This window comes from Rhinolophus hipposideros (assembly GCF_964194185.1).
Source record: "Rhinolophus hipposideros genome assembly, chromosome: 12".
NCBI classification, from domain to species: Eukaryota; Metazoa; Chordata; class Mammalia; order Chiroptera; family Rhinolophidae; genus Rhinolophus; species Rhinolophus hipposideros.
This window is the reverse complement of record NC_138058.1, coordinates 8665364-8692741: the sequence shown is the minus strand read 5'-3', so window position 1 is coordinate 8692741 and position 27378 is coordinate 8665364. Positions and strand designations below refer to the sequence as shown.

The 27378-nt window shown below is 38.7% G+C and overlaps 1 protein-coding gene across 1 annotated transcript in view; it reads left to right on the top strand.

Moving 5' to 3' along the window:
- Positions 1 to 27378, top strand: part of SLC9A4 (solute carrier family 9 member A4) — a 55637-nt gene that overhangs the window by 24191 nt on the left and 4068 nt on the right. Inside the window, exons 3-11 of the mRNA XM_081068459.1 lie at positions 2696 to 2955; positions 4180 to 4397; positions 6840 to 7042; positions 7626 to 7712; positions 10902 to 10972; positions 12671 to 12832; positions 18582 to 18678; positions 23590 to 23721; positions 24480 to 24567. Coding sequence (XP_080924585.1) covers positions 2696 to 2955; positions 4180 to 4397; positions 6840 to 7042; positions 7626 to 7712; positions 10902 to 10972; positions 12671 to 12832; positions 18582 to 18678; positions 23590 to 23721; positions 24480 to 24567 — 1318 coding nt within the window. The remainder of the gene's footprint in view (positions 1 to 2695; positions 2956 to 4179; positions 4398 to 6839; positions 7043 to 7625; positions 7713 to 10901; positions 10973 to 12670; positions 12833 to 18581; positions 18679 to 23589; positions 23722 to 24479; positions 24568 to 27378) is intronic.

Sequence of the window (27378 nt, the reverse complement as noted above, 5' to 3'; positions counted from 1 at the left end):
GAGATAGGTACTAGATTTTTGGGGGTGATAGATAGGAGGGGTTGGGGAACAGGGTGAAAAAAAGTGAAGGAAGTAAGAAGTACAAATTGGTAGTTACAAATTAGTCATGGGGATGTAAAGTAAAGCACAGGGAATATAGTCAATGATGTGATAATAGCTATGTGTAGTGCCAGGTGAGTAGTCCAGGAGATCGCTTCTTGCACAAATGTCTAAGCACTATACTGTAGACCTGAAATTAACACAAAATAATATTGACTGTTAACTGTAATTGAAAAATTTAAAAAGTGGGGAACATGTTGAAGGGGAATAAGAGGCTCAAATTTCCAGGTATGAAACAAATAAGTCATGGGGATGTCATGTACAACATGGGGAATACAGTCAATCATATTGTGATAGCATAATATGGTGTCAGGTGGTTGCTGGACTTATGGTAATCACTTCTTTAGTTATATACATGTTAAACAACTATGCTGGACACCTGAAACTGATGAAATGTTATATGTTAGCTATAATTTTTAATAAAAATCATTAAAAAAGTACACATACATTCTTGTGATTTAAAATGAGTCCAAAGAAAATCTTTCACAACTATAATGACCTCCAGAGCCTGGTAATTTGAAAGATAAGAATTGTTTTTCATGTATAATTGTGTCTGTAAATGTAGTCTTCTTAATTATATGTACTACTTTAGCTTCTGAAACTGCCATGGCATCTTCCGGGTAGGGCACACTGGCATCCAGAGACAGGGCTGGCCTGATTGGCTTTCCTAGGCCCTTGGACCAGAATGGGTAGCTACTTATAATCTGGAGAGCTATGCAAAAGTGTTTTTGTTTGTGGCAACAACATGCAAATCTTTGATTCTCAATCACATTCCCTGAGTTTTCTCTGGGTTTGAGAGTCAAATAAACTCCCAGATCCCACCTGGGAGTTTGAATGCATTCACACCTGTCTTTTTGGGGTCTTGTGGAAACATCTGGCTCCTTATCTTGACTTAATTACTTGCGATGTGAGCACAATTCCAAACGTGCAACACCCAGAGCTTCTGAGACTCGTATGTGGCTTGCTCCGAGGTCACGCAAAGGGTGAAGTTGGACTAAACAAACTCACTGAGTTGGGATACGACCACTAAGTTTCTTTTGGATTCATTTTAAAGCCATAAGTCACAATTTTCTTTCATGCAGCCAAGATTTTTCTTGAACCATGGCTTCATTTTGCTTAAATAAAATAGACCAGTACTATACCAGTTTTGTAAAATATGGTTGATACACAAACATACAGATCATTGATTCTATTTCCTTGAGTGTTAACTTCTGCCCCTTCTTTGATTTTTAAATTTGTATTGGTATAGGAAACACAGGCTAATAGGTGTGTGTTGTGGTTTTGCAGGACCCTTTAGGGCTTGATATTCTCAAAGGTCTGCATTTTCTACAGAAATCTTACTTTACCTATTTTATGTGTCTCATTAACTGTGTGGTAGCTGCCATTTTGCAGAAGTTCAGTTTAAGTCCTAGGCTTGCCAAGTGACATGAAATAGTGATATAAGATTGTTGCAACTTCATAGAAACGTTGAAGTAAGTAGAGAAATAGTAGGAATATTGGAAGTGTATCACATGGACTAGAGTTGTTTGGGGGATCCGGTGAGATGATATATATGGAAAACACAGCTGACAGAGTCCAGGAAGAAAAGAAAAACCACACAGGTAAAACAGAAATATTTTAATATCAAGATTATTAATTACAATAAAGGAATAGCTACAAGATATGAGGAGACTCTATGGTAACATAGGGTTCAGGGACAGCCCACAAAGAAGGACAAACTTGGAAGGGGTACAGATCTCACTAGAGAAAGTATGGATGGGCCACTGGCCAGCTGAGAAGCTGGCTGGCTTAACCAGACTGGAGCTGGTCTGGAGTTGCTGGACAAACCACAGACTACCCTCGGGAGGGCAGAAAGGCAGCAGGCATCAGCATCAGTGTCGTGGGACATGCAGTGAGAGCCTGGGCTCAGGACAGGGTAGAGGGCTTTCAGAGGAACAGTCTGCATGGGTTTATAGAGGGAGGGCTACTCAGGTGGATTCCCCCGCCACAGGCATGCTGCACATGGGCCATGTTTTTGTGTTTTGTTTTTTTTCTTATGTCTAGAGGCCTATGGACAGTTTATCACCAGGCAGAAGACATAAAGTTGCAGAGGGATGACTTTCAGGGCCTGTGGCCCTGGCAGGCTCCACAGGATGTCCTCACTCACATGGCTGACTTCTTCTAGGCAGCCTAGGAAGTTGCAGGAAGACCCTCCCTCCTGCAGTGTCCCTTCAGCGCCCTCTACTGAGAGAGCTTAACATGGTGCTCATGTCAAAGGAGAAATAATAGGAATTCCATTGTTGATTATAGAGCTCATGTTGAAAAGTACATTGGGAGTTGAGAGGAAAGAAATGGACACAGAGAGCTTAGCAAAGAGACTGGCACACAGTAGGTGTTCAGTGATTAAAAACAGTGAGTATGACACTTATTCAGCAAAACTGAATGAATTTAAATTAGATGGAATGCATTTAAAAATCAGGCAGCTGTGTTAATATTTATTGCCATTTCAGTTATTGTTTTGTATTATTTAACTAGACGTAAAGTTATGAACCTGTACGTAAAATCTTTCTCATTTCTAATTCATGTTTCTTTCTTTTCCCACTTTCTTTTTATCCAGGTTTTGTACAATATATTAATTGCCTTCACAAAGATGCATAAATTTGAAGCCATAAAACCTGTTGACATTTTGGCTGGATGTGCCCGATTCATAATTGTAGGGCTTGGAGGAGTATTTTTCGGCATTGTTTTTGGATTCATTTCTGCGTTTATCACACGTTTTACTCAGAATATCTCTGCAATTGAACCACTGATCGTCTTCATGTTCAGCTATTTGTCTTACTTAGCTGCTGAGACCCTCTATCTCTCTGGCATCCTGGCGTGAGTACAAACCAAAGACCACCTCTAGTAGCAAAAAAGAATTTAGGATTACATTTGGGGGATCAGCATCTGGAAAAGGCTTGACTGCTGACACTAATTCTCAAAAGTGTTGCAGGATTCAGATTTTTTAAATGTTTGTAAAATCTGATTTAGGTCCTTTGCCAAACAAATGTTCTCTCCAGCATTTGCATCTGGTCTCTTCTCATGATTTGCCTAAGGAGAGTATAGCAATTATAACATCATGTTAGAATGCTTAGAAAAGCTTCTAAAAAGAAAAGGTGGGAGAAGTTCAAGGTTAAAGTCTCATCTCAGTAATTTTTTCTTTGAAAAATTCATTATCTTGAAGGGAAGCATGTCATGAGAAACTATAATTGCTGGACTTTGCCTTCTGTTATTTCCTTTAAATCACATCACAGCTGAAGGACTCATCAGTGTAGAATGAAACTAGGTAGATGGAACAAGACTAGAAATCCATGTTTCTTTTTCCTAATGAAAATATTTTTAAAAATATTTACCTTGCGTAGATCTTGAAATGAGGCTTCTCAACTTGGCTTACTATATCTGGTCATGTTTTCTCTATGACCAGCTATCCAGGCAGGAATAGTTTATTGTATAAAGATACCTATTTTAATTAAATATAGTAGTGTAAAATCTAGACACTCATTAGTGTACCACCTTAAAAGTGATCAAAACTACTAAGATAAGGCAAAATTCTTCCCACCTCCCACCCAAGACTTGTTAAGTGGATCTAGAAGAGAAGTATTTCAAATGAAAAAAATCTCATTATATTGTTGTCAGAAATATTACTCAGGTGGAGAAAATGAGAGGTTTTGCTGAATTATTCTTTCTAGGTAATTGCAATGGATTTATTGGGGTTTAATGCAGAGTGGAGTAGAAGGTAGAAGGGGAATTGACAAAGCTCTCGATCAGGGATAGCAAGATAGAATCAGTTCAATTTCTGGTTTGTGTATGCATTGCCCATCATTTTGTTGTGGGAAAGCCATCCTACCCTCCTTCCCCATAATACTCAACTTGTGCAAACCCCTTGGGGAGGGAGAAGAAGAAGAAAAAAAGTCTGTGGAAAACTGCCATCAAAGAAGGGACAGAGAAAATGTTATCTGGGTATAAAAACAGAATTTGTGTATCTGTGGCATCACCAAGAGAGAGGGTTATTCCAGGAGGGGCCAAATTTTGTGCTTCTCTCTGAGACTGTTCCTTTTGCAGAATCACAGCCTGTGCAGTGACAATGAAAAAATATGTGGAAGAAAACGTGTCCCAGACATCCTACACGACCATCAAGTATTTCATGAAGATGCTGAGCAGTGTCAGCGAGACCCTGATCTTCATCTTCATGGGCGTGTCCACCGTTGGGAAGAACCACGAGTGGAACTGGGCCTTCATCTGCTTCACCCTGGCCTTCTGCCAGATCTGGAGAGCCATCAGTAAGAGACAGCAGGGCCCCCAAGAGTCTCTTGCCTGCTGCTTTTTAAATTTTCTCTTATTCCATTCTGCAGTGTAAAAGCGTAAGTAGTGAGGTGAGGCTAACTGGTCTTACTGGTTAGGGGAGTACAGGCACATTGTGGTGACCAGGAATGTTCTGTTTATTCTTTCAAATGTCAAAGTCATTAGTTGACTGATAAGGTTCTGCCCTGAAGCAAGGAGTATTTTTTTTTAATCGAATAGAGAATTTTCACATCTACACATATAACAGTAAATTCATCTCTTGCTCTTCATTTCTTTGCCAGTTTGTCCCCTATTGCACCTTAAGTCGGATATAGATTATAAACTTCAGGCATTTACACTTTTATTACAGGAAAAGTGAGATGTCACAAATTGTGTTCTATGTAAGGCAAGTACTGTTAAAAAACATTTCCCTAAATAAATAGGTGGTTTCATTTGAGGATTGAGTGTGATATATAGAAAACCGAGGACTAGGAAGTGAATCTTTAGTTTTAAGAAGTGCTTAGTATTAATTAGTAAAGGGACCTGTATAATGCAACTGGCATCACACTTATGAAATGTACCTAATTAAAAAAAAAAAAAAAGAGAGATGTCTTGACTAATGGCTGGTGATTTATCTTGTATATTTATACTTCTGGAGCTAGAAAAAAAAACACTAAGTACTGAACTACAATATATGAGATATGAGTTGCCTTTTTATTAGAAGCAATTATAGGTTTAAATGATTTGGACTAATATTTGAAGCATTTTTTTAAATGACTTTGGTCAATAAGGTCAAGCCAATTACCAAAGGAATGAGGAGAAAAACTGAGAACTTACCTTGAGCATATCAATTCTAAATGAATTTAGAATGACTTTATGATCTAGAAGAGAATAAGAATAATGTACAAATATTAAAATATTCATAAAGCTAAATCTGAATATATGTGCCTATTGAGTCCCCAGGGCAGACAAAGAATTGAAGAAACTTAGAAATTTATAATCTCACATCCAATCCTGGCATTATTACTAACTAACTATTTGACCTTGGACAGACATTGAAGTACCCCAAATTGTCTTCCTCAACCACAAAATGGTGGGTGTGGACAGATTTCTAAGGTCCCTTTCTGTTGTAATACTGTAGGGCTCCACAGGGGACTAGAGCTAATGTGAAGAGAAGTAACACTACAGAGCTTCTGCACAGCCTACAAGACTAGAAACCATCTAGGAAAAGATTAATATTGTGGCTCTCTCAACATTGTTGACCTTTGGTCACCATCCAGCCCAACTCCTTCATCTTCTCGCTGAGGGAACTGATGGAGCAGTCACCGAGCGAATGGCTGACTTGGCCACGTCACAGTGAGGGACAATGCCAGGTGTCAGAATCCAGTTCTCCCACTCGTAGCCTGTCCTTTTTCCACCCTGACTCAGCGTAGCTAATAATGGTTCACACTCATGAAGGCTTATAACATATAAGGCCCTGCTTTATGTTATTTATAGATGTTAAATTTATTTAGACTTTACATCTACTTTCTGAGGTAAACACTGTTCATCACTTCCATTAAGCAGATGAGGAGACTGAATACATGACAAAATTAAGAACCTTGTCCACGTTCACATGACTAGTATGGAGAGGAGCCAGGATAAACAACACAAAATGAAAAAATTTAAATGTAACTGCCTCTTGGGCTACCAGTATGCCTTCAGTCAGGGTTGCTTACTGTGGAGTCTGTGTGATTGGAAGTCACATGACTATGCTGACAGCTTTATTACTTTGCAGTGAAACCTCTTCATTATTAGTAAGGGCTTCAGTGAAGGGAAATTCCCACCACAAGCCACTTCATTGCTGGTAGCTAAGCCATGTGAGCCACTTGGGAGTAGAAAACCAGTGTGGTAAAAAAAAACACCTCTATGTTTTAAACACGCTCTCCCACCCTCCACCCTCCACTTACTGACAGCAAGAGTCCCTTCCTTTGAATTCTTGCCAACATCCTTTCCTGTCTGCACTGAACCTCAAGAAGAACCAAACCAACCTCAAAAGAGTTGTTCACCCTGAAGAGACCGCAGTCCCCGAGAGGACTCCTCTCATGTTGAAAATTACACACCTCCTTTGGTTACTCGGTGAGAAGATGAGATGATAAAAAAATTTTTATACCACAGGCAATTACCTAGTTTGGAGAGGCAGTGCAAAAATTATGAGTATAGATTAGAAAATATATGCCATTTCTTATACCAAAAATTATCAAGATTTTGTTACTTTAAGCACACACATATACAGCGCACACACACGCTCTATGAATGTTCTGTTTGGGATGGGCAATAATGGGTGCAGTGGAATTCAGGTGCCATGTCTTGGGGGCACATGCACACGACTTGGGTTCACTAGCATTGTATGTCTACTCATTCGTGACCCTCTGCTCTAATATGTGTTTCCCTCTTTCTAGGCGTATTTGCTCTCTTCTATGTCAGTAACCAGTTTCGGACTTTCCCCTTCTCCATCAAGGACCAGTGCATAATTTTCTACAGCGGTGTTCGAGGAGCTGGAAGTTTTTCACTTGCATTTTTGCTCCCTCTGTCTCTTTTTCCTAGGAAGAAAATGTTTGTCACTGCTACTCTAGTAGTTATATATTTTACTGCATTTATTCAGGTTGGTAGATTTCTTTCATGTTTGAAATAAGTAGATTCTTTTAGGATTATGTATTAAATTAGTATAATACCAAAAAAGGGACACTTCATTTCATCTTTAGAAATATGCTCAGTACCCAAACTAAATCCCCAACTATTTCTAGATCATGTCTGCGATCACCTTTAACCTCTAAAATATGTTATCTTTTAATCAATAAAACATATTAATGAAAATATTCCTGGGTAACAAGGAATGACAGCTACTCTACTGTGTATTGTTGAAAATAAGATTCCAGTTGGTACTAGATAGCACAAGTTTTTATTTTAGATGGAGTTATCTCTCAGCAAACTAATGAGAGGTTATTTTAAGGGATGAAACTAAATACCTGCTTTAAAATACAGACATAATGCTTTTTTTTGTAACAGAATTTAAAAGAATTCAATAAGAACTAAAGAAAACACTGGAACATTTCTCCAGTAGAAGCTAGTATAAAACAAAAACATAAAAATTGAAAGTTCTAATAGTTTTGCTAATAGATTTGCTTTCTATAATGACAGCCTTCACTACAACACAACCTTTTTTTATTTTATTATTTATGTTCCAGGGAATCACAATCGGCCCTCTGGTCAGGTACCTGGGTGTTAAAAAGACCAATAAAAAAGAATCGATCAATGAAGAGCTTCATATCCGTGTAAGTTATCTCTTTGTCATAATTAATAAGTTAATAAGATGTACCCCAATTTGCCACCTATGGGAGTCATCTAGAGCTTTGATGAGACATGTACATGTCACTAGACATAGCCTCTTTCTTCTCTAGCTCCGCTTAGAGTGACTATACTGGTTCCCTATTGCTGCTGTAGGAAATTATTACAAACTTAATGGCTTTAAAAAAACCGCGAAGTTATTATCTTATAGTTCTGGAAGTCACAATTTCAAAATGTGTCTCACTGGGCTAAAATCAACATGTCGTAGGGCTGCGTTTCTTTCTGGAGGTTCTGTTTTCTTACCCCCTCCAGTTTCTAGAGGCTGCTGGCCTTCTCTTCCATCTTTGTAGCTAGCAGTGGCAAGTCAGGTCTTTCTCATGCTGTATGACTCTAATCCTGACTCTTCTGCCTTTCTTTCCCATATGAAAGAGCTTTGTGATAATATTGGGCCCATGTGGATAATTTGGGATATTCTCTCTATCTTAAGGTCAGCAGATTAGCAATACAAAGTCCATCTACTATCTTAATTCTTCTTTGCATATAAACTAACATGTTCACATGTTGTGAGGGTTAGAACTTGGGCATCTTTGGGGACCAGTATTCTGCCTACCACTGTCTGCTCTGTGCCCTTCAGATTCGTGTGTGTTCCACATGCAAATACATCAACATCCCCAAAGGTTTCAATTTGTTATAGTGTCAGTTTGAAGACCAAAAATCTCATCTAAATCTTATCAGTTCAAAAGTCCCAGATCTTGTCATTTCAGTCATCTAAATCAGGAATGGATGAGGCCCTGGGATTAATGCATCCTGAGGCACAGCTCCTCTCCAATTCTGAAAACTCAAGAAACAAGTTACTTGCACCCAAAATACACTGGTAGGATGGTCAGAGGATAGCAGCTGTAGATACTCATTTTCCAAAGGGGGTGTGGGGGGGATCGTGGAAGGGAAAAAGGACTCATCTATCCCAAACAAATTTCCCAGTCCACCTGGAGGAACTCTGGTTTCAAGGCCTGTAAACCACCTTCTGTGATTCTTTTCTCCACCATCTTCTCTCAACTCTACCCTCTGAGTCATACTTCCTTTGTCACGAAAGGCAGCATGTTTGTAGCTCATTAGTTTGATCAGCTTGTTTCTTGTCTGTAGAATTTTGGGGGTCCAATAGCCTCCTTTCTTTTGGTCTTCTCTCTCTTCCTTTTAGTCCAAGCTGGCAGTGTTTCGAGGAAGGGAAGCAGAACCAGTAGGGGATATATAGTAAGAGCTTAGTTGCAAAGAATTGGCTTACCTACTGTGGGGTTGTCTAGGCAAGTCCAAAATGTGTATGTAGGACAGGCCATTAAGAAGGGTAGACTGGCACTCTCAGGCATGAACTACAGACGCTGTGTGCAACTGGTCGGTTCAGCTCCACCCTTCAGGCCTTTCAACTGATTAAATCAGGCCCACCCAAATGATCTAGAATAGTCTCCCTTACTTAAAGTAACTGATTATGGACTTTAATCATATCTACAAAATGCCTTTTCAGCTACTTCTAGATTGGCATTAATGATAACTAGGGACTAGCCTAGCCGAGTTGACACCTCAGGAGACTACGACAGTGACTAATGTTCAGTGTAGTCCTATTTGGTTCTAAAATCATTGTTCTAATGGAATATGGGATCCTCGGCCCTTTCTAAACTTTTAATTAGGAAGGAGTAAAGACTTCTACTACTTCTGCAGACGAGGCCTAGCAGGAGTTCTCAGTGAAAACATCCAACTCTGACAAAGATGAGAGTGAAATTGAGCATGGTTTTGACCTGTTTCTTTTAAGTGCAACACACTAGTGAAAGGATGTCATTCTGCATGGCTCCAGGGAATAGAAATGAGAATTCAAGAATGGAAGATATAGGCAGAGAGACTCCGTTAATGAAGAGCATTGTGACAGTGGTTTATTGCATGGCACACCCATAGGTGAAACAGATGTGTGCAATCAGTGACTGGGAATATTTAGCAGAATTGTACAGGCAGTTGTAGCTTTGTTGGAATCATTAGCCCAGATAATTTTAGATTTCTTTCATCCCTGAAAGTTCATGATTCTAATGCTGGAGAAACAACCAAAGTCTTTCAAAATCAGCCCTGAAATTCATGGCCAAAGTCACCCAAGGAAATAAAGTAATTAAATTCAGGAAACCCAAACCAATATGTTTCAAGGCCATTTGAAAATATTCAATAGATGGGGATAGGGAGGGAGTGTTTTAAAATAAATAATGCTTTAAACTGATTGAAGATTTTTGTCTCTACCTTTATGCCCTTTGTTCATTCTGTTGAGAAATTAGATACTATTCCTAACACAATAGAACTTGTGTATTTCACTTCTTTGTTTTTCTCAAAAATATTTTACTTATTGGTAGAAAGTGAATCAATTAAGTATTTCAGAATTAATTTAGTATTTTAACTTATTTTGCAAAAAAAAAAATGGAAGCCAGAATGAACTTTAATGTTTACAAATTTAAATTATTTGAAGTCAAATTCATAAATTTTGAAGAGACTGTGCTTTTACCCTAAATTCCTATAAACAATTTGAATAAAGCAAATGTATAATTGGCTTGGATGGTGAAATGTAAATACTGAGACAAAATCATCAGAAAGAAAATGAGGCATATAGATAAATTTTGTTGTTATGTGTTATTATTATAATAGAATTGCATTTCTAGAAACTGCATAAATTGGATACTGCCATTTTCTTTCTTTCTTTCTTTCTTTCTTTCTTTCTTTCTTTCTTTCTTTCTTTCTTTCTTTGTTTCTTTGTTTCTTTCTGTCTTTCTCTCTTTCTTTCTTTCTTTTTTTGCAATGAAATGATAAGTAAAAGTTAATTATTAGGCTTTATATCCATATGATTTCATAATAAGAAATTTCTTAGATCATTCCAGAAACATTCAAAGGAAATGGCAGGTACCCTGTTTTAATTGCAAGTTATGTGCATTACTAAGGATGTTATCTACAGAGTCTTTGAATCATGAGACTAAGTTGAATTACTATGCAAGGCATTATAAGTTTCAGTTACATGAATAGAGTGATAGAAACGAGGATATGCTTCAGGATATTAAAGCCTCCTTTGTTTTCCAAAGTGTATCAGTTTTCCTTGTGTGTCTTTTAGAGTTAACATTTCACCAGCAATCATTTTCTTGTGTTTGGTTTGGCAGCTGATGGATCACTTAAAGGCTGGAATTGAAGATGTGTGTGGGCAATGGAGCCACTACCAAGTGAGAGACAAGTAAGGAGACTGAGGGTTTCACTATCTAGGAAGGATCGTGGTGGCACGGGAAACCACAAAGGGCTATATTGGAAGCTGAGCATCAAATTAGAAAGAATATAGAGGGAGGGGACCAGGAAGATAAAGGGCCTGGGAGCCATGCCATACAAGAAGCAGGTGGAAAATAAGAATGACTCTCAGATTTCCAGGTAGGGAGTCTAGGGAGGTAACAATGCCATGGTTAAATGTATATGCTATAGAAGACAGATTAGAGTTGAATAATGGATTCTGTTTAAGATGTCTCAAATATGTATTCAGCCCTACTTTGGTATTTAGTCTCAAATTTAGAAGGAAGATCGCGGCTGGAGATAATAGTTGTGAATTGTCAATGAGTATTTGGTAACCAAAGCCACGGGCATGGGTGTGGTCACTACCAGAGTGTGAAGAAGGAAGCTGACTGAGGACAAGGCTCCGAGAAGCCTCCATTCCCATTCCCATGTAAGAAAGAGGAAGAGTAAGGAGACTCAGAAGTCTACAGGGAGAGAGAAAGGGAAACAGGTGTCAATCAGGATGTGGAGGGCACAGAGAAAATGCCTCAGTAGCACATCAGGAGAGGCCATGTGACAAGTAGGGCAAGGGTAAGGGCAATGGCAACCACAGGTATTGAATGGTACAAGGTCAAGATGAGTTCAGTGTGAAGAGTGTCAGAGAAGTCCCGATGGTTGGAGAGCCGATGACAGTGGTGGAAGAATAAACAGGAACAATAGAGTCTCATGAAGAAAGTCAGAAAACTAGAAGTCTGAGGGGGTGACTCAGTTGGAGCAAGAGTGGGCCTGGTAGGTGCCACACACAGGTCACAAAGCTCGAGGGTTCACAGCCTACTCAACCCGGAAGAGACCTGACTCATAGAGTCCATTTGCCTCACAGACCAAGAAACCAATCACCAGATAATAAGCCAGCAGCCCAAGGGAGTTATGTTCCCCTCCAGAAAGTAGAGTAGGCAAATTACTCTTTGAATGTAAAATGATTGGAAGTGTTAAAAATTCCAACTCCAAACAAATGGCCAACAGGGAAGGCACCAGTGCAGACATGCAGTTCAGTCTAATGGGTTGGTGAGAGGTTCACTACAATGATCAACAGCCATGAGCATGTAGCCTATTCAGATTCTGCGTCATTCATACTGTCAAGATATATGTGCGTTCTTACCGCCCCCCCTCCCTTAATTGGCAGGATTTAAAATGATCTGCAGCGTAATGGGCAAAACTGCTATAACCACTGGGCCATTTAAACTTATTGGGTTCTGGTTGGATAGGCCAGTGTGACCGTAAGTGCAGCTGCCACTGTTTTGAGCTATTAGAATGGAACACTTGTTCAAAAGCCTCAACCCCCTCATTTCTTCTCTTAACAATTGGATCTGAGCTGAGCTGGGCCTCTCTCTCTCCCTATTTAGGCACTTTTTTGCCCTGATTGCAGCTTGTCCCTTCCTTTTGTTTAGTTGATTTTCAATATATTCAAACCAGTAAACCATTCCTTTATTTTTTTTTTAAAGTATAAATTCTATTATTATTATTTTTAAACGTGTTCAAAGGCTCTACATTCCAGGCACTATCCTGGTGTTTTTCAGACTACAGTTAAGTAGTCATTTATTTTAAGAAAAGTACATACTTACATAACACATACAGCATTAAACATTTCCAAAATGTTGGTTTTCATTTTTAGGTTTAAGAAGTTTGATCACAGATATTTACGGAAAATCCTAATTCGAAAGAACCTGCCAAAATCAAGCATTGTTTCTTTGTACAAGAAGCTGGAAATGAAGCAAGCCATTGAGATGGTAGAGACTGGGATCCTAAGTTCTACATCCTTTTCCATACCCCATCAGTAAGTCATATCTGCTCTTTGATCTAGGCTTTCAATGTCAGAACTTCAAGGGACACGAACTCATTGTTCTACTTCATACTGGGAATGAAGAGGCACAAATATGAGGAATGCATCATGAAAAAAAAGAGAGAGATGAGCTAAGTCTTGGCATTTTATAGCTTGGCCATGCTCAATCTGTTTCACCTAACTTTTGAAAGTTACTTTCGAGCAAGAGTTGCCTACTGTAGTTGTATGACACCTTTCTTTGGGGAGGAGGGGCAACTGAATTTATAGAATAACAGCAAGACTTTCTCTTCCTGATTAGAACTCTCCATGCTTTAACCCCTGTTCATTTGATCCTGCTTATCCTACTGTTGCATTCCTTCCATGAGTCATTTCTCTTCCTCTTTTGTATGAGCGAAGACCAGGTCAGCATTCTGGGTTGCTAACTTCGATTCAGGGATGAGTGGTGGCAGCAAGACATGTGGTGATCGGTGGGCTATTGAAAGAGAAAGCGGTGTTTACAATTGTGTCTGAGGCAAAAATCTGCGTGAGATTGTGAGATTTGCCTTAAGTCTGTGTGAGAGCAGCTTGGAATAGGAGCATGGCTTCCTGTGGAACAGAAGCCTTAGGGAGTTGGTGTAGAAGCAGGGTGCAGGGAGGGGTAAGACACATATACATCCATCATTACACGACGGTTTCTTTTGAAGCATACCATTTCTACTGGAGCATCTGGAAACCAATTATCCCAAGAGCTGGCTAGACATTTTTTTTTAAAGATTTTATTGGGGAAGGGGAATAGGACTTTATTGGGGAACAGTGTGCACTTCCAGGACTTTTTTTCCAAGTCAAGTTGTTTGTCCTTTCAATCTTAGTTGTGGAGGGTGCCGTTCAGCTTCAAGTTGTTTTCCTTTTACAGTCTTAGTTGTGGAGGGCACAGCTCAGCTCCAAGTCCAGTTGCCTTTATTAGTTGCAGGGGGCGCTGCCCACCATCTCTTGCGGGACTCGAGGAATTGAACCGGCAACCTTGGGGTTGAGAGCCCACTGGCCCATGTGGGAATCGAACTAGCAGCCTTTGGAGTTAGGAGCACGGAGCTCCAGCCACCTGAGCCACCAGGCCGGCCCCTGTCTAGACATTTTTAAAGTTGCTTTAACTCTCTGACATTTAGCAAAAACCCCTTCTATATCACAAGAATTAATTATCCCTCCCCCCCCCATTGGGAAAAATTAATGAGAACATATATTTAGGACAAGGAACACAGGCCCCTTCATCCTGTCATCTTTAGCCAGTAAAGACACTTGATCATGAGCTTCAATTACATCCTCACATTTGAAAAGCAAGTTTGGAGAAGGGCTAAGAATAGATAGTAATAAAATTGTCAATGATGCTTGAGTGTTATTTCTCATCCTTTACTTGCTAATGAATCAGAAACACCACAGCCTTTCTTACATGGGCTGGGACAAATATAAAGTACCAGTGTCCTGAGGCCCTGTTGATATAAACAGAAAGCTTTCTGCCTTATTTTTCAGTGAGACTGTTTTTGTGGTTGGTTGGTTGGTTGGTTGGTTGGTTGGTTGGTTGGTTGGTTGGTTAGTTGGTTTTGGTGCTGCCCATTACATGGCTTTAAGAAAACTTGTGACACTAAATTGAGAATGTACTACCAAATATTTATTGGCAGTGCCATGCTGAGCCATATTGGGGCCTGAGGCAGAAGGAAAAATCAGTAATATTGATCCTGTCTTTGTTTAAAATGTTCTTGATATTTTATTCATCGTGGATGTATTTTTTTTTACATTGAACTTTGTTGTCTAAAACACTGTATTCAAATCCTATGTAACTTGACTACTGAATTTCTTGGCAGATGCGAGTGCCTCACTCACCTCACCTTAGGCCCAACCCTGTTCCTTGGGCACCTGTTATGTGAAAGCAGACACAGTCTGTGCCCTAGCAAGGTCATGACATTAATACAAAAGTTCATATTAATAAAAAAAAGCCACAAACATAATTCTAAGCTATAAGAGTACAAGAAGTGTAACTCCTCTGGTCCCCAGGTGTCTGACCTGTTCACTGAAGGATGAATGGATTTAACTGCAGGAGGGCTAGACAGGTTCAGGCAGCTTCCATCATTAGGAACTTCCTCAGTTGGTTTGCTCTTTAGCTATGTGAGCACTTGTCTAGGAATGTAGGGGCGCTTATCTCAAATGAGAATCAGTTATCCTGTGTGAAAACAGAATTTGAATCTCTGTGTTATGTGGCCTGGGTCATAAACAGTTGCCCCAGTTTCTGACCTCAAGACAATTTATAAGCCAGCTTCATTTGGAGGGGGCCCTTCTGTTGAGTCAATTATTTATTCAGACAGTTTTACAGACACCGATTCAAGATTCATAAGAGAACCTTATAGGTTAGAGAATTTTTCCCCCCACCTATAGTCTAAACCAGTTAACTGGGGTGGGAGAGGAGCATTTTTAAACTAATGTTTAATACAGGTTTCATATTTAAGTTGCATTTATTTGATCTCATCAGAAATCTGTAGGACATCAAGCAAAAAGGAATTCCTCTCCTAAGATCAAAGCCATTAATTTCTTAGTAAATAAACCTTTATACAATAATAGGAAAAAGAAGTGTGTACTCAGCTCACTTTTTATTATTCTGTATGAAATGATAACAGCAAAATGCACATATATTTTTTTTTCTTTAGAAGTTTAAGCAATTGTTCTACAGAGGTTTAGATTTCCAAATGACCTTTCAGAGAACACTCCCACCAAAAGTTGTCTATAGCCTAGTGCACATGGTATTGGTTCTACAGAATTCCATTACCTTGATATGCATTATTTTAGTTGACCCTTAAAACAACCCTATGGAACAGGTAGACTATGTACTTGAATGATTCCTCTAAGTAAAAGACACCTCATTTTACCAGTGAGTAGTCAGTTTTTAGAAATATCAGAAGAGACAGGCTCAAAATGATTAAAAGTATGGAAGCTTTAAAAATATTTCATTACTATAAAAGAGATATTGAAATATTTTTAAATTCATAGGCGTAGCACACTTTAACTCTACAACTTCAAAATATCATATTTAAAAACCCCCAAATAATTTTACGTGCCACTTATAGAAATGCATACTGTAATTTATTGTAGTTTAAAAATTTTTAAGTTGATCACATATTGACAAGTATAAGTTTACATTAATGCATTCTTACGCCAAAGACCCTGGAATGAAGATTCTGGTGCCATTTTCACTTCCTAATGGGACATTGTGTTGTGGGCAACCAGGCCTTCTCTGCCACTCTTTGCTCATTTTAAGTGTTGGTCATCTTGGTGATCTTTCTAAAAAGACACAAAGCATCCACACTCACACAAGAGCTGTGGGCACCAGTGTTTACTCAGTGGGCATATCCTTCAGCCATTTTAGCATACATTTCCCATGGATTTCATGTGTAAAGCTATAAGAGGATGGATTCTTCTAAATGAATCAGGGTATAGTATTTGATTTTTGGGGAATTCATATTATGGTATGAATATAGCATTGATAAGAGTTCATATCTATATTGCTATGTTTAGAATTGAACCCTCTTTTTACATTTTGTAGCATCTGATTTTTTAAAAAGTTAAGAGAAATGTGAACCTTTGATTCAAATACATTTAGATTCAGATTTTCGCAGTTTGGTTTGAATTAGCGATGAAATTACCACAGGACTTTTATTTAAGGTGACAGAGATCTCTTGTATGAATCATGAATGAAAGTTTCAATGACAAGAGTCTTTCAGTTTCTAATTTTACTCTTTTGACCTAGAAATTATTCACAGTCAGTTTTTCCTGTGCTCGTACTATGATTATTTCAGAGATGATTTTGCTACTGAAGTGACATGTGGAAAAGTCCAGGTACACCTGGCCCAAGTTAATAATTCGTCTGAAAAATTTTATAGCTGCAGCTTCTCGGTGTGGATGAGGGATGATATCTGAATTACACATCCAGCCAGCAGCCTGAAGGGACCTTAATTAAGTCTTGCCCTTCCCATCGTGGTCAATTATAAACCAGGGAGACTGCCAAGTTAGATGTACTGCTGTCTCAAGTTTAACTTGACCATTTCCTCTACCAGTGGGTTTTCATATTTGGTTGTTTTATTATGTACGCAGAAAATGGAACTGTTTGATTAGTTGTTGTTTCTGCTTAACAATAGATTACTTCCACAATAATAAAGGAATGTGTTCAGATTGTGGGATGTGCGGGTGTATCTAAATAAGAATAAATTGTATTTGAAGGACTTTTTTTAAATTATATTTGAAGGATATTTAAACAGGTTGAAATGCCCTTCTAATAATGTTTACATCAGTAAGGGTGGTGACTGAATATCAATAGTGTTGGCATTTGCGGATCTGAGATATGGAAACTCTGGTTTCAACGATAGTGTAAAAAGGGCATTAGTCAGTATACCGATAGCATTGCTAAATAAATCCTGGCATACTGTGATATCCAGTATCCAAGTCCTTAAAAATCTTTTACCAATTGTATATTACTTACAAAGCGTCTTTGTTACTTATAGCTATATTGCTACTAATGTTTGGGAAAAAATACTTAAAAAGTGGCCTGTATCGAAACTAATAACTAACTACTCATCTCCATGAACATTTACCCGAAGGCCTTGCAGGCAAACATGAGCACAGCAGCTCCTTTATGCATTCTGAAGAGCTGCAGCTGGAGATGAAACAAAGCAAAACTCTGTAAGGGTTTATACCAAGATGTTAAGGGAAGAGAAGTAGTAAAAGATAAGTTTAATTTTCTTTAGTTCTGTTTTTAGTTCTTATGTTCTACATGGAAGATATATTACTCATGCAACAAAAAGTTTTTAGAAACTACCTCCACTAAATTGAAATGATTGAAATCAAATATATTTGTCACAGGTGAATTTTGCACATAGCAATGTCATGACTTTGAAATCCCAAGAGGACAATTGTGCATTGACTGCTAACCTGGGCATGACTTGGTTTTTGAACCCTTTTGGGGGGATGGGAGGGCTCATGGTGAAGAAAGCCCTGGGGAACTGGTCAGTGCGGAGGCAGTGAGCAGTCAACTGTTTCTAGATTTGCACAGAGTTCCCAGTGTCTCAGAACTGGGCTGACTTTTCAGTGATGAAAATAGTCTAATTCTTCTTGTAAAATACGATATTAGTTTCTTACAATTATTCTTTAGCGAAAGATAGAATCCCTAAAGGAACAATTCCAAGATAAATGTGCTCCTAAGTGTACTCATAACATTTTAATACTCTCTTAGCTCAATGCTGCTCAAAATGTGGTATGTGGATGGTATTGTCCATGAGCTGTTTGTCACCTGTCCTCGATAAGTACAGACATAACCAAGAGTCAGCCTTGACTGAGCAATCCTATTTCTGTCGAATTTAACAGTAAAACATATGGCTTGCATTTTATAGTATTATTTTGTAATTTTATTTTTATTGTATTTTGCAAACATGTCCATTCATAACAGATACAAGGGGGAAAATAAGTGGTTTGTGACCTCCTTAAACCCCTTTTAAAAATGAGCTATTCTGTTTCTCAAATAAAAGCTAAAGGCAAAGAAACTATATTTTCGAAATGTAAATCAAGATGCATATACTGACATTTCACATGAACTTACTAAAACAGTAGGAAAGACTATGTAAAAACAGGGTTTCTGGAACTTAGAACTCCCACAGGTACATTGATACTTTTGTGGCACTCTTGCCAGGATGGAAGAATAATGCTTACCTCCCTTCAATGATGTTTCCAGGGCCCAGAGGATACAAGAAACCAAAAGGCTTTCCCCTGAAGATGTGGAGTCCATGAGGGACATTCTGACACGCAACATGTACCAAGTTCGACAAAGGGTGAGTATAAGCCATCTGACCTGTCCCTATTGCCTGTGCTAGCAACCAATCCTTCAGGAATCAGTTCTTGGTCACAATATCCTCTCTAAAGCAGCGTCCTTACTAAACAATTTCTCCCTGCTTAGTTTGCAGAACAGAAAGTTAATTGTTATGTTTCTGCTGCAAAATTGGCACCTGTGGTATAAAAAGAAATGCAAATCCAGTTGCTGGCCCTAGGGGTCAGGCTGCCCCTAGCCCTGCAACCTGGTGTTTCCCAGAACCAGCAGTTCTCCCTCTCCCTCCAGAGATGGACAAGTGGTGGAGTTCACCCACCGCATCACAGAAAAAAGATGGCACCAGGACTCTGATAATAGTCACTTTCTCAACTTGATTGATTGTAGCAGAGCTCAGAAAACTGAGATGGTTTAGATTAGAATATTGAAACTACAATGCTGAAAGCCTAAATAAAAGAAGACATAGTAGGCATACTATTTCTCAGTTTTGACAAAAGGTACGAAGTGTATACTAGCCCTTGGGAACTGGTCCAAAGTGCATCCCAAGAATATTTCTGGGGTCGGTGGCTGAGGTGAGTCCTTCCTAAACTTTGATCTAGTCAAATGATATGTAAACTTGTGTCCTTTAATTAGGAGGGTTTGTTTGTTTGTTTGTTTGTTTACTTTGAGGATTCAATCGAACATTCCAATTCTTCAGTACGATTATAAGTGAATTCAATTGAGAGCCTTGATTTTTGTGACTATATCATAGATCATAGTCTTGATGGGACCAAAAAAACCATCTATTTAGTCAAAGCTCCTTGTTTTCAAATGATGCTGAGGTTAGGGGAGTTGTTTATCGGACTTGTTTAAGGTCACAAAACAAATCTAAGTTAAGAGCCTACATCTTCCAACTGCCTGCCCAGGGCTCTTTCCATGACTCCAGACTTGCATGATCTAGTCAAAGTGAACGTTTTCTGGCTTCCTGCTTTGGAAAAGTCAGTGATTAAGGGGTCTGTGTCATCGAAAGGCTCTGTACCTGCTGAAAGAATATAGGTCAGCATCAATCATAGCGCACTGAGAGTAAATCCAACAGCTTCCAAACCATTCCAAGTGAAACTGTCTCAGTGAGACTATCACATTCAGCCTTAAATAAATAGTTGAGAACTTCCTGGTTTGAAGAATGTGGATTAGCTTAGTGAGGGCCACAGCCTCTCCCCGGGTTGATGAAGGTTGAATTTAGAGAAAGACCCAGAAATGGAAATAGAGATCCTGTGACTCCAACCCAGTCTAAAATGAGTTTAACTGCCCAGAAAAAAGATGCCACTTGGACACTGAAGGTACTTGTTTCAATCTGATTGACTGTAACAGAGCTCAGAAAATTGAGATGGTTTAGATTAGAATATTGAAACTACAATGCTGAAAGCCTAAATAAAAGGAAATGTTTCAGACATAGTATTCTCAATTTTGGAAAAAGATATGGAGTCTATGCTGGCACTTGGGAACTGGTCCAAGGTGTATAGGGGGAACATTTCTGGGGGCGCTGGGTGAGTCCTTCTGAGACTTTGATTTAGTCAAATGATATCTCTTGTTTATTCCTTTTATGCAGATTCTCAGGTAGCCACACCCTTCTACATTAATTGTAGGCCTAGTCAGTCTGTCTTCCAGGTTTCCCCCTTCTAAGCTATGCAGTATCCCCTTGTCTTGTTCCCCTCAGATAAGCAAATAGGTCCCGAGAAGTCATATGAGAACATATGAGGGGTTTCCAAGCCTCTGCAATGGCTTTACCTCCACTTTTGTTACTTTGAGAGAGTGAAACTTACTAGTCCTTCCCCCTCCTGTCTTTCCTTTCTCACCCCATCTTTTACATGGGTTATGTGACTTCTCTCATCCACCATGGTCCTTTTGCTCTCTGGAAGGAAAAACTGTTCTAAGCATGCAATCCAGGACAACAGTCCATCTGCTTTGTTTCTAGTGGGCAATCTACCATTTTGAGGACTGTCACAAAAGGTAACATCTGTAGTCCTATAGCTTGGGTTATAGATTGGTAGGCCTCACACTGTAGTTGGGGCATTTTTCACAGTCCACAGCTTAGAAGACGCCATCTTGGGAGTCGAGTTATTTTAGGGCAAGTCTGGGATGAGTTCCGGGTTTAACTCTGGGAGATCCTAATACATAGTTGATCTGAAACTGAACCGATCTTGCTGGGTCTGTTCTACTGGGAGAAGGGGTTGGGGGTGACCTCCAGCCACTCCTGTTTGAAGCCACACCCATCAGCACATCCAGTACAAGATTTTCATTGGCGAGGAAGTTGAAGAACTAACCTCTGGAAATTCTCAGCAGAAGAACCTCAGCAGAAGCTCTCTGGAACTCAGTGGGGATGGAGATTGGGAAATACTCTTTCTAAACTTACAAGGGAGCAAACTGGCCTCAGCCCAGACCCCAAGGATAAGTTAGAGTCTGATGGGCCGTGATGGCCCATGGGATGGCGTGAATGATCAGGTCACACTCAGAATTTCTATATACTTTCAAAGGAGGAAAACAATTTATTCAACTTCAGTTTACTTCAGCAAAGATTGAATACACATGTAGAATGCACATCTTTCTCCCATAGAGCTCAAGTGTCAGTGGGAAATACAGGCTTTCAACAGTCACCGACTCCTTCATCAAAAGGTAGAAAGGGATGTTCACCTGAAACTAATATCACATTGTATGTCTACTGTAATTGGAAAAAAAATTAAGGGCAAACAGGGAGGAAGGAGAGGGAAGAAACTTGCGTACACATTATATGCATAGGACCTAGTATGCTTCCTGCAGACAGGCAAACTAGACAAGCACAAGAGTGATGGGATATGAGGCAAAATCAAAGAAAAAGTGTCCAAATGTTCCTCAAAGTACAGCCTCCCCTCAAATTAAGGTGTAGGAAATTCCTACTAGCAATATGTGTATACACACACACACACACACGTACACACATACATATATACACACATATATGTATATGTGTGTAAACACATGCACACTGAGGTTATTTTGCATGAATTTTACGTTGATGAAAAATTGTAAAACTTTGTCTCCATATTCTAGATGCTTAATTTTTAAATATTTTTATGACAGTGTCACATGTCACTCTTTAATATTTCAATGTGTAAAGGGCACTTAGATTGAGGTCCATCGTTGGCAATGCTAGATAAAAATCTATATTTCAACCTGGCTTCAAAATTCAATATTTTTGACCAAGTTCTTTTCAGATTGATTAATTTGTCAAGAGTGGCTGATAAAGAACTACCAGCAAAGTAGTTGCTAATTCCTCACGTTCCCTTGACCTCCAACCTTTGTCTCCATTATGGAACTACTTTTAGACAATTGTCTATTTTGTGAGGATTAGTTAACTGTTATTGAGTTAACAGATAATAACGGCCACGAAGAAACTTAACTGGATGTGTATACACTAAAACACAAACAATAAACTAAATACTCTGTTACAAACATCCTCTTCTGTTCTGACAGGAAATTTGACCATCTCATATATGGATCAAGTGAGGCTCTATTATAAATTCATATATTAAGAATTAATAAAACTTAATCTCTTTTGTATTTTTTATGGAAATATAAGTATTAGTATTTTATTTTCTCAGATTGGGGATCATCTGTGTGCACCCCACTTAAGAGACCCTTGTCCTGGAGGATGTAGTCTCCTCTCTTGGCAGGTTGTCCCCAACCCCTTCCTGTACCTCTAGAACCCTACTTCGAATAAAGTACTTCATTCTTCTGTGATAACAAATCCCCAGCTCTGCTCCAGCGGCCCAACTCTCTCTTCCCCAGTTGTTTCACAGCTATGTCTTGTCCCATGTGTTCCCACTTCCCCTCAGCTTCGAAGCCTCAGCTCAATGCAGTGCATCTTTCCTGCCCACATCTGGATTAAGTGTCCTTTGCCTGTCCTCCATAACTCCCTGCAGACCCCAGGGTCTTATCATTTACCTGAGCACATAACATGCTTATTTTTTTAACTCCCTCAGTAGACTATAAGCCTTTTGAAGACCATAACTCTAACTTGTTCATTTTTTCAAACCCCGTGTCTATCATGACACCAAGCTCGTAGAGCATGTGCTCTTTTGCTGTTGAATATCCTCACTAAAACATCTGTTAATCAAGAGCAATAGCGGCCGCAGTCCAAGCGGAAACAGGATATTCACTGGTGAACCCTGGGTGAGAAGAAGAGAGAGAAGGTCCAGTGAAGCACTTTGCAAACATCTAAGGACTGATGTTGGTCTATGTTTTAAGACAGGTTTCCACTGGCCTGAGTGAGGACAATTTTTCATAAGGCTAAACTGATTCAATTTGAAGGATTGCTCTTTATCCGAGATGATGTCCTCCCTCCTATTTTGGTTAAAAGACCTCTTCCTTTTTTAACTGAAGCTGGTGATAGTGATTGGTTGATTTTTTTAAATGTATCTTTAATTGGCAAAATTAAAAAACTAGCAACCTCATAGAAATTCCCAGTCATTTTGACATTTTCCTGATACTTTAAATCCCAATGCTCAGTAACTACTGGCCTAACACAAAAAGTACAACCCGGGAAAGAAAATGTGTGTATGGGGCAGCCAAAGTCAGTGGGTATTTTAGGGAGAGGGACCACCGCAAGGCTAATAGAGGATCAGTACAGATGGTGAGCACTGCTCTGTGAGCCAGCAGGCGCAGGCTCCAACCACAGATCTGTCCTTCTAGGGGTGGCCTCGGTCACAGACCTTTCTTCTTGGGGGTTGGGAAGGACACAGCTTGCTCCTCTGTAATTAAAGCAAATGCTCAGATGACTTTCACTGTGTAATCTTGTTCTAGTATTCTTAATTTGTGATATTTCCACGGTTTCCTGACATTGAAAGTTCTACCGAAGATACCCTTATTATCCTTATGTATTTGACATTCTGTCTTTCTGCAGACACTGTCCTACAACAAATATAACCTCAAACCCCAAACAAGTGAGAAGCAGGCTAAAGAGATCCTGACCCGCCGCTATAATACCTTACGGGACAGCATGAGGAAAGGCCACAGCCTGCCGTGGGGAAAGCCGGTAAGGTGGGGGCTGTGGACTCACCAGAGAGCTGGGCCAGGGCCTCCTCAGGTGATACCATCAATATGTAAGCAAACAAACACAACCACTGCCTTGTTGTCAGAGAAATACAAAAGTGAGAGGGTTCGGGACACCACACATGGGTGTCCCTCTCTGAGCCCCTGGCCTTAGGTACCTGAGGGGGTCTGTACAGGGGGTGGGTGGCAGCAAACGTCCCTCCAGGATGTGTCAGTGACTGGAACACAGTCACTAGGCTGAGTCTAGACCAGACGCCATGGTGGTCCGATACCAAACTTTTAAGGGGACCTCTGTGCACAGAGAACCCTGGTTCTAGAGCACTTACTTCTGTCCCAGGAAGATACAGGGAGGAATTTGTTTGTGCCAAGACACTCATGCTTTACGTTCATATCACCCACTATGCATCTGAGCTATTCTATTTGAGGTTCTATTAAACCGCTCTTCCTGGGACTTCCGGGTGGAAGCTGCGTCAGAAATGTCCTCCCTACCCTAATCTCAGTGGGGCTGTGGGAGTAACTTTGAGAGATTTGAATGCTCTGTTTTATCATGAGAGGGAAAGGAAATACATATTGAAGGCTGAAGCACTCTGTTTTCTTTCAACAAAAGTAACTGAAAGTCATTAATCGAATCCAAACAAGAGGCCACAGGATAGGTCCGTCTGTGCCCTTCACTTTGTTTGCCACTTGATACTCCAAATTGTAGTAGCTAATTCTGCTTTTATTTCTACTTGTTTCCCACAGGCTGATACCAAAAACATCCGCTACCTCTCCTTTCCCTATAGCAATCCTCAGCCAACAAGAAGAGACCTGAGGGCTGAAGAACTCACAGGTAACCCGCGTGCCTGGCTGCTTTTCTTTTCTGTAAAGGGTTGAATGGTAAATGTTTTGAGAGCTCGTGGGTCAAAATGCAAAATCAAGAATATTATGTAGGTACTTATATGACAAGAAAAAGGAAAAAACACTTCTATGACTCTAATTCAGAAATGTATTGATGGACACTGAAATTCAAATTTCATATTATTTTTACCCATCATGAAATATTCTTTTTTTTCTTGATCAGATATTTAAAAAATGTAACAACCATTCTTAGCTCGTGGGCCATACAAAAAGAGGCAGTGGGCTGGATATAGTCATAATTTGCTGAGCCTTGTCTTCGAGAAAGAGAAGATGGGCACTTTTTTTTTGAAGTTGTACAATTCACCCACAGTTTAAATTTTAGCAGAATTCTCCAAAGTTGGTTAAATTTTGCTAAAATAATTCCGTCAAATTTACTGATTAAATATTTCCCACTTAAAATCTAATTCTTAAGTAGAGTTCTTAGAATTATTGAAACTGCCTATTGTTCTAATAAAAGCCAAGTTGTTATACTTAAAACATGTACATAGAATGATTTCTATTATCAAAAGGTATCATAATATATATAATAGACCATGTTTTCTATTTTAATTTTCTTCGATTTTTAAGACTTAAAATCACATTGGAAACTCAAAGAAACGAAATGCATTGGAGTTTAGAATTAAATCTTTGAACAATGAATATAATTATTCGTTAAAGTGAAATTTTATTATTTTCTGATTTTAAAATATGCTTGATATAAAATGAAAATATGTCAGTATAGAAAAGCATAAAAAGAAAGTTAAAAACATTTGAAACCCAACACCCAGATATAATCACTGTCGTACATCGTTCCATAATTCTCTCTACACCATCCTGATCTCTGCCCTGCCCGTACCTGATACAAAAAACAAACAAAAGCATAACACATCAGCATCATATTATAACAAAAAAATCATAGTATAGTCATTGTTTTTTAACTTATAAATTAAAATAAATTTAACTTATAAATTAAGTCTAGTTCACTCAACTGTGTGTTGTGGACATATTTCCATGTCAATAGATATGAATCTAGTGATCATTTTTAATGACTTAATAATAATCAATTATATAAAAGCATCATAGCTTATTTAGCTAAATCCTTAAGAAATATTTAATATATTTTTAATTTTTAATGAATACAAGAAATGATATGTACAATAAGTACCTTGGATCACATGTGATTTATTTTTGCACAAATAGCCAACTATCTCCTTAGTATATTTTCCTGGAAGTAAAATTTTTAGGTCAAAAAGTTACATATATTTACATTTACCCTCACAGCAACAGTGTATGAAAAAGGACATTTCTGAACACTTTTACCACTATTGTCAAATTTTTGAGTGATCTATGGTATAATAGGATAAAATTTGTATACCATATTTAATTTTCATACAAGCCTTTTTTTTATTTTTAGTGCCGTTGGACATTTTTTTATAATTTTAGAGACACTGTGTTTCTTTTGGAGAAGTTTTTCTTTTTGCTTCGTCCATTTTTTTTCTGTTTGTTTGTTTGTTTTTTTAAAATAAATTTAAGGAACACTCTATAATAAGGATATCATCCATTGTCTCATATTTGCTGCCAATGATTATTCCTCAAGTTTCACATTTATCTTTTAGTTTTTAGACGTACTTGCCGCTCAGATTCTGATTAATTAAATCTGCTTGATCTTCCACAGAAACATTAGAAAATGATTTACCCAATATTTTTCATTTAGAATTTTAATAGTTTAATGTTCTCATTTTGATTTCAAACCATCTGAGATTTATCTTTGTGTAAATTAAGTGAGAGGTTGTTTTCAAGTAGTTATGCTCCTGTCCCAACATCATTTTTTTCCTTTAAGATGAAATGCCACCTTAGTTATACTAAAGTCATTTCTCCTGAGAGAGTTTTGGTCTCTCAATTCTGTCTCATTAATCTATTCATCTATTCCCAGGTCACAGTCTTGTAACTAGTATTATGTCATAAAAGAGCTATTCCACAAACAAAGGTAAACAAACAAAGAACATCAGTTATAGGGTGTATAATGAATTAATTTTTCTTAAATTTTCCTGGTACAAATGATCTGGTACTATTTACATTGTTGGGGTGAATAGAGAACATAAAACTCTCACGGTCACTCTCCTGAGACGAACATCAATAGCACATGCTATGGGAGCAGGAAAGAACCACCGAGCAGCCTCACCTAAGCACTAATGCACAAATCTTAAATAAAGCATTGAACTCGTAAACAGCATACAGCAGAACATTAAAGCAATATTACACCTTACAAAGTAGGACTTATTTCAGAGGTGGGGTTGTCTAATATTTGGAAATGTGTTTACATTAGTCACCAGATTAACAGGTTAAAGGATCCTATCCTTTCAGTAGATGCCCTAGAAAGCACCTCACTCATACTTTCAGTAAAAATCATAAGATCCTAGGACAATATATATCAGAATTACATGAAGAAAACAAAACTCTACTTCTCTATGCTGTCATTTTTTTCTCTATAAAGGAAAGAATTTTGGTATCTCCCATATACAAAAGCGTTGCCCTGATGTGAAACCAATCAGTACACAGTAAAGTTCTTAGAACAGTGCTTGGGACCAAGTAAAGGTGCAATAAATATTAGCCATTGTTATTATTACCATTGAGGGGTATCAAAGAAGACCTGATATGGGTCGATAGAGATGTTCTTGGAAAGGAAGACAACACGTCAGAAATGTCAGTTCTACATGAATTAATCTAGCGATGAAATGAAATCTTCATCCCAACGAATTTTTTT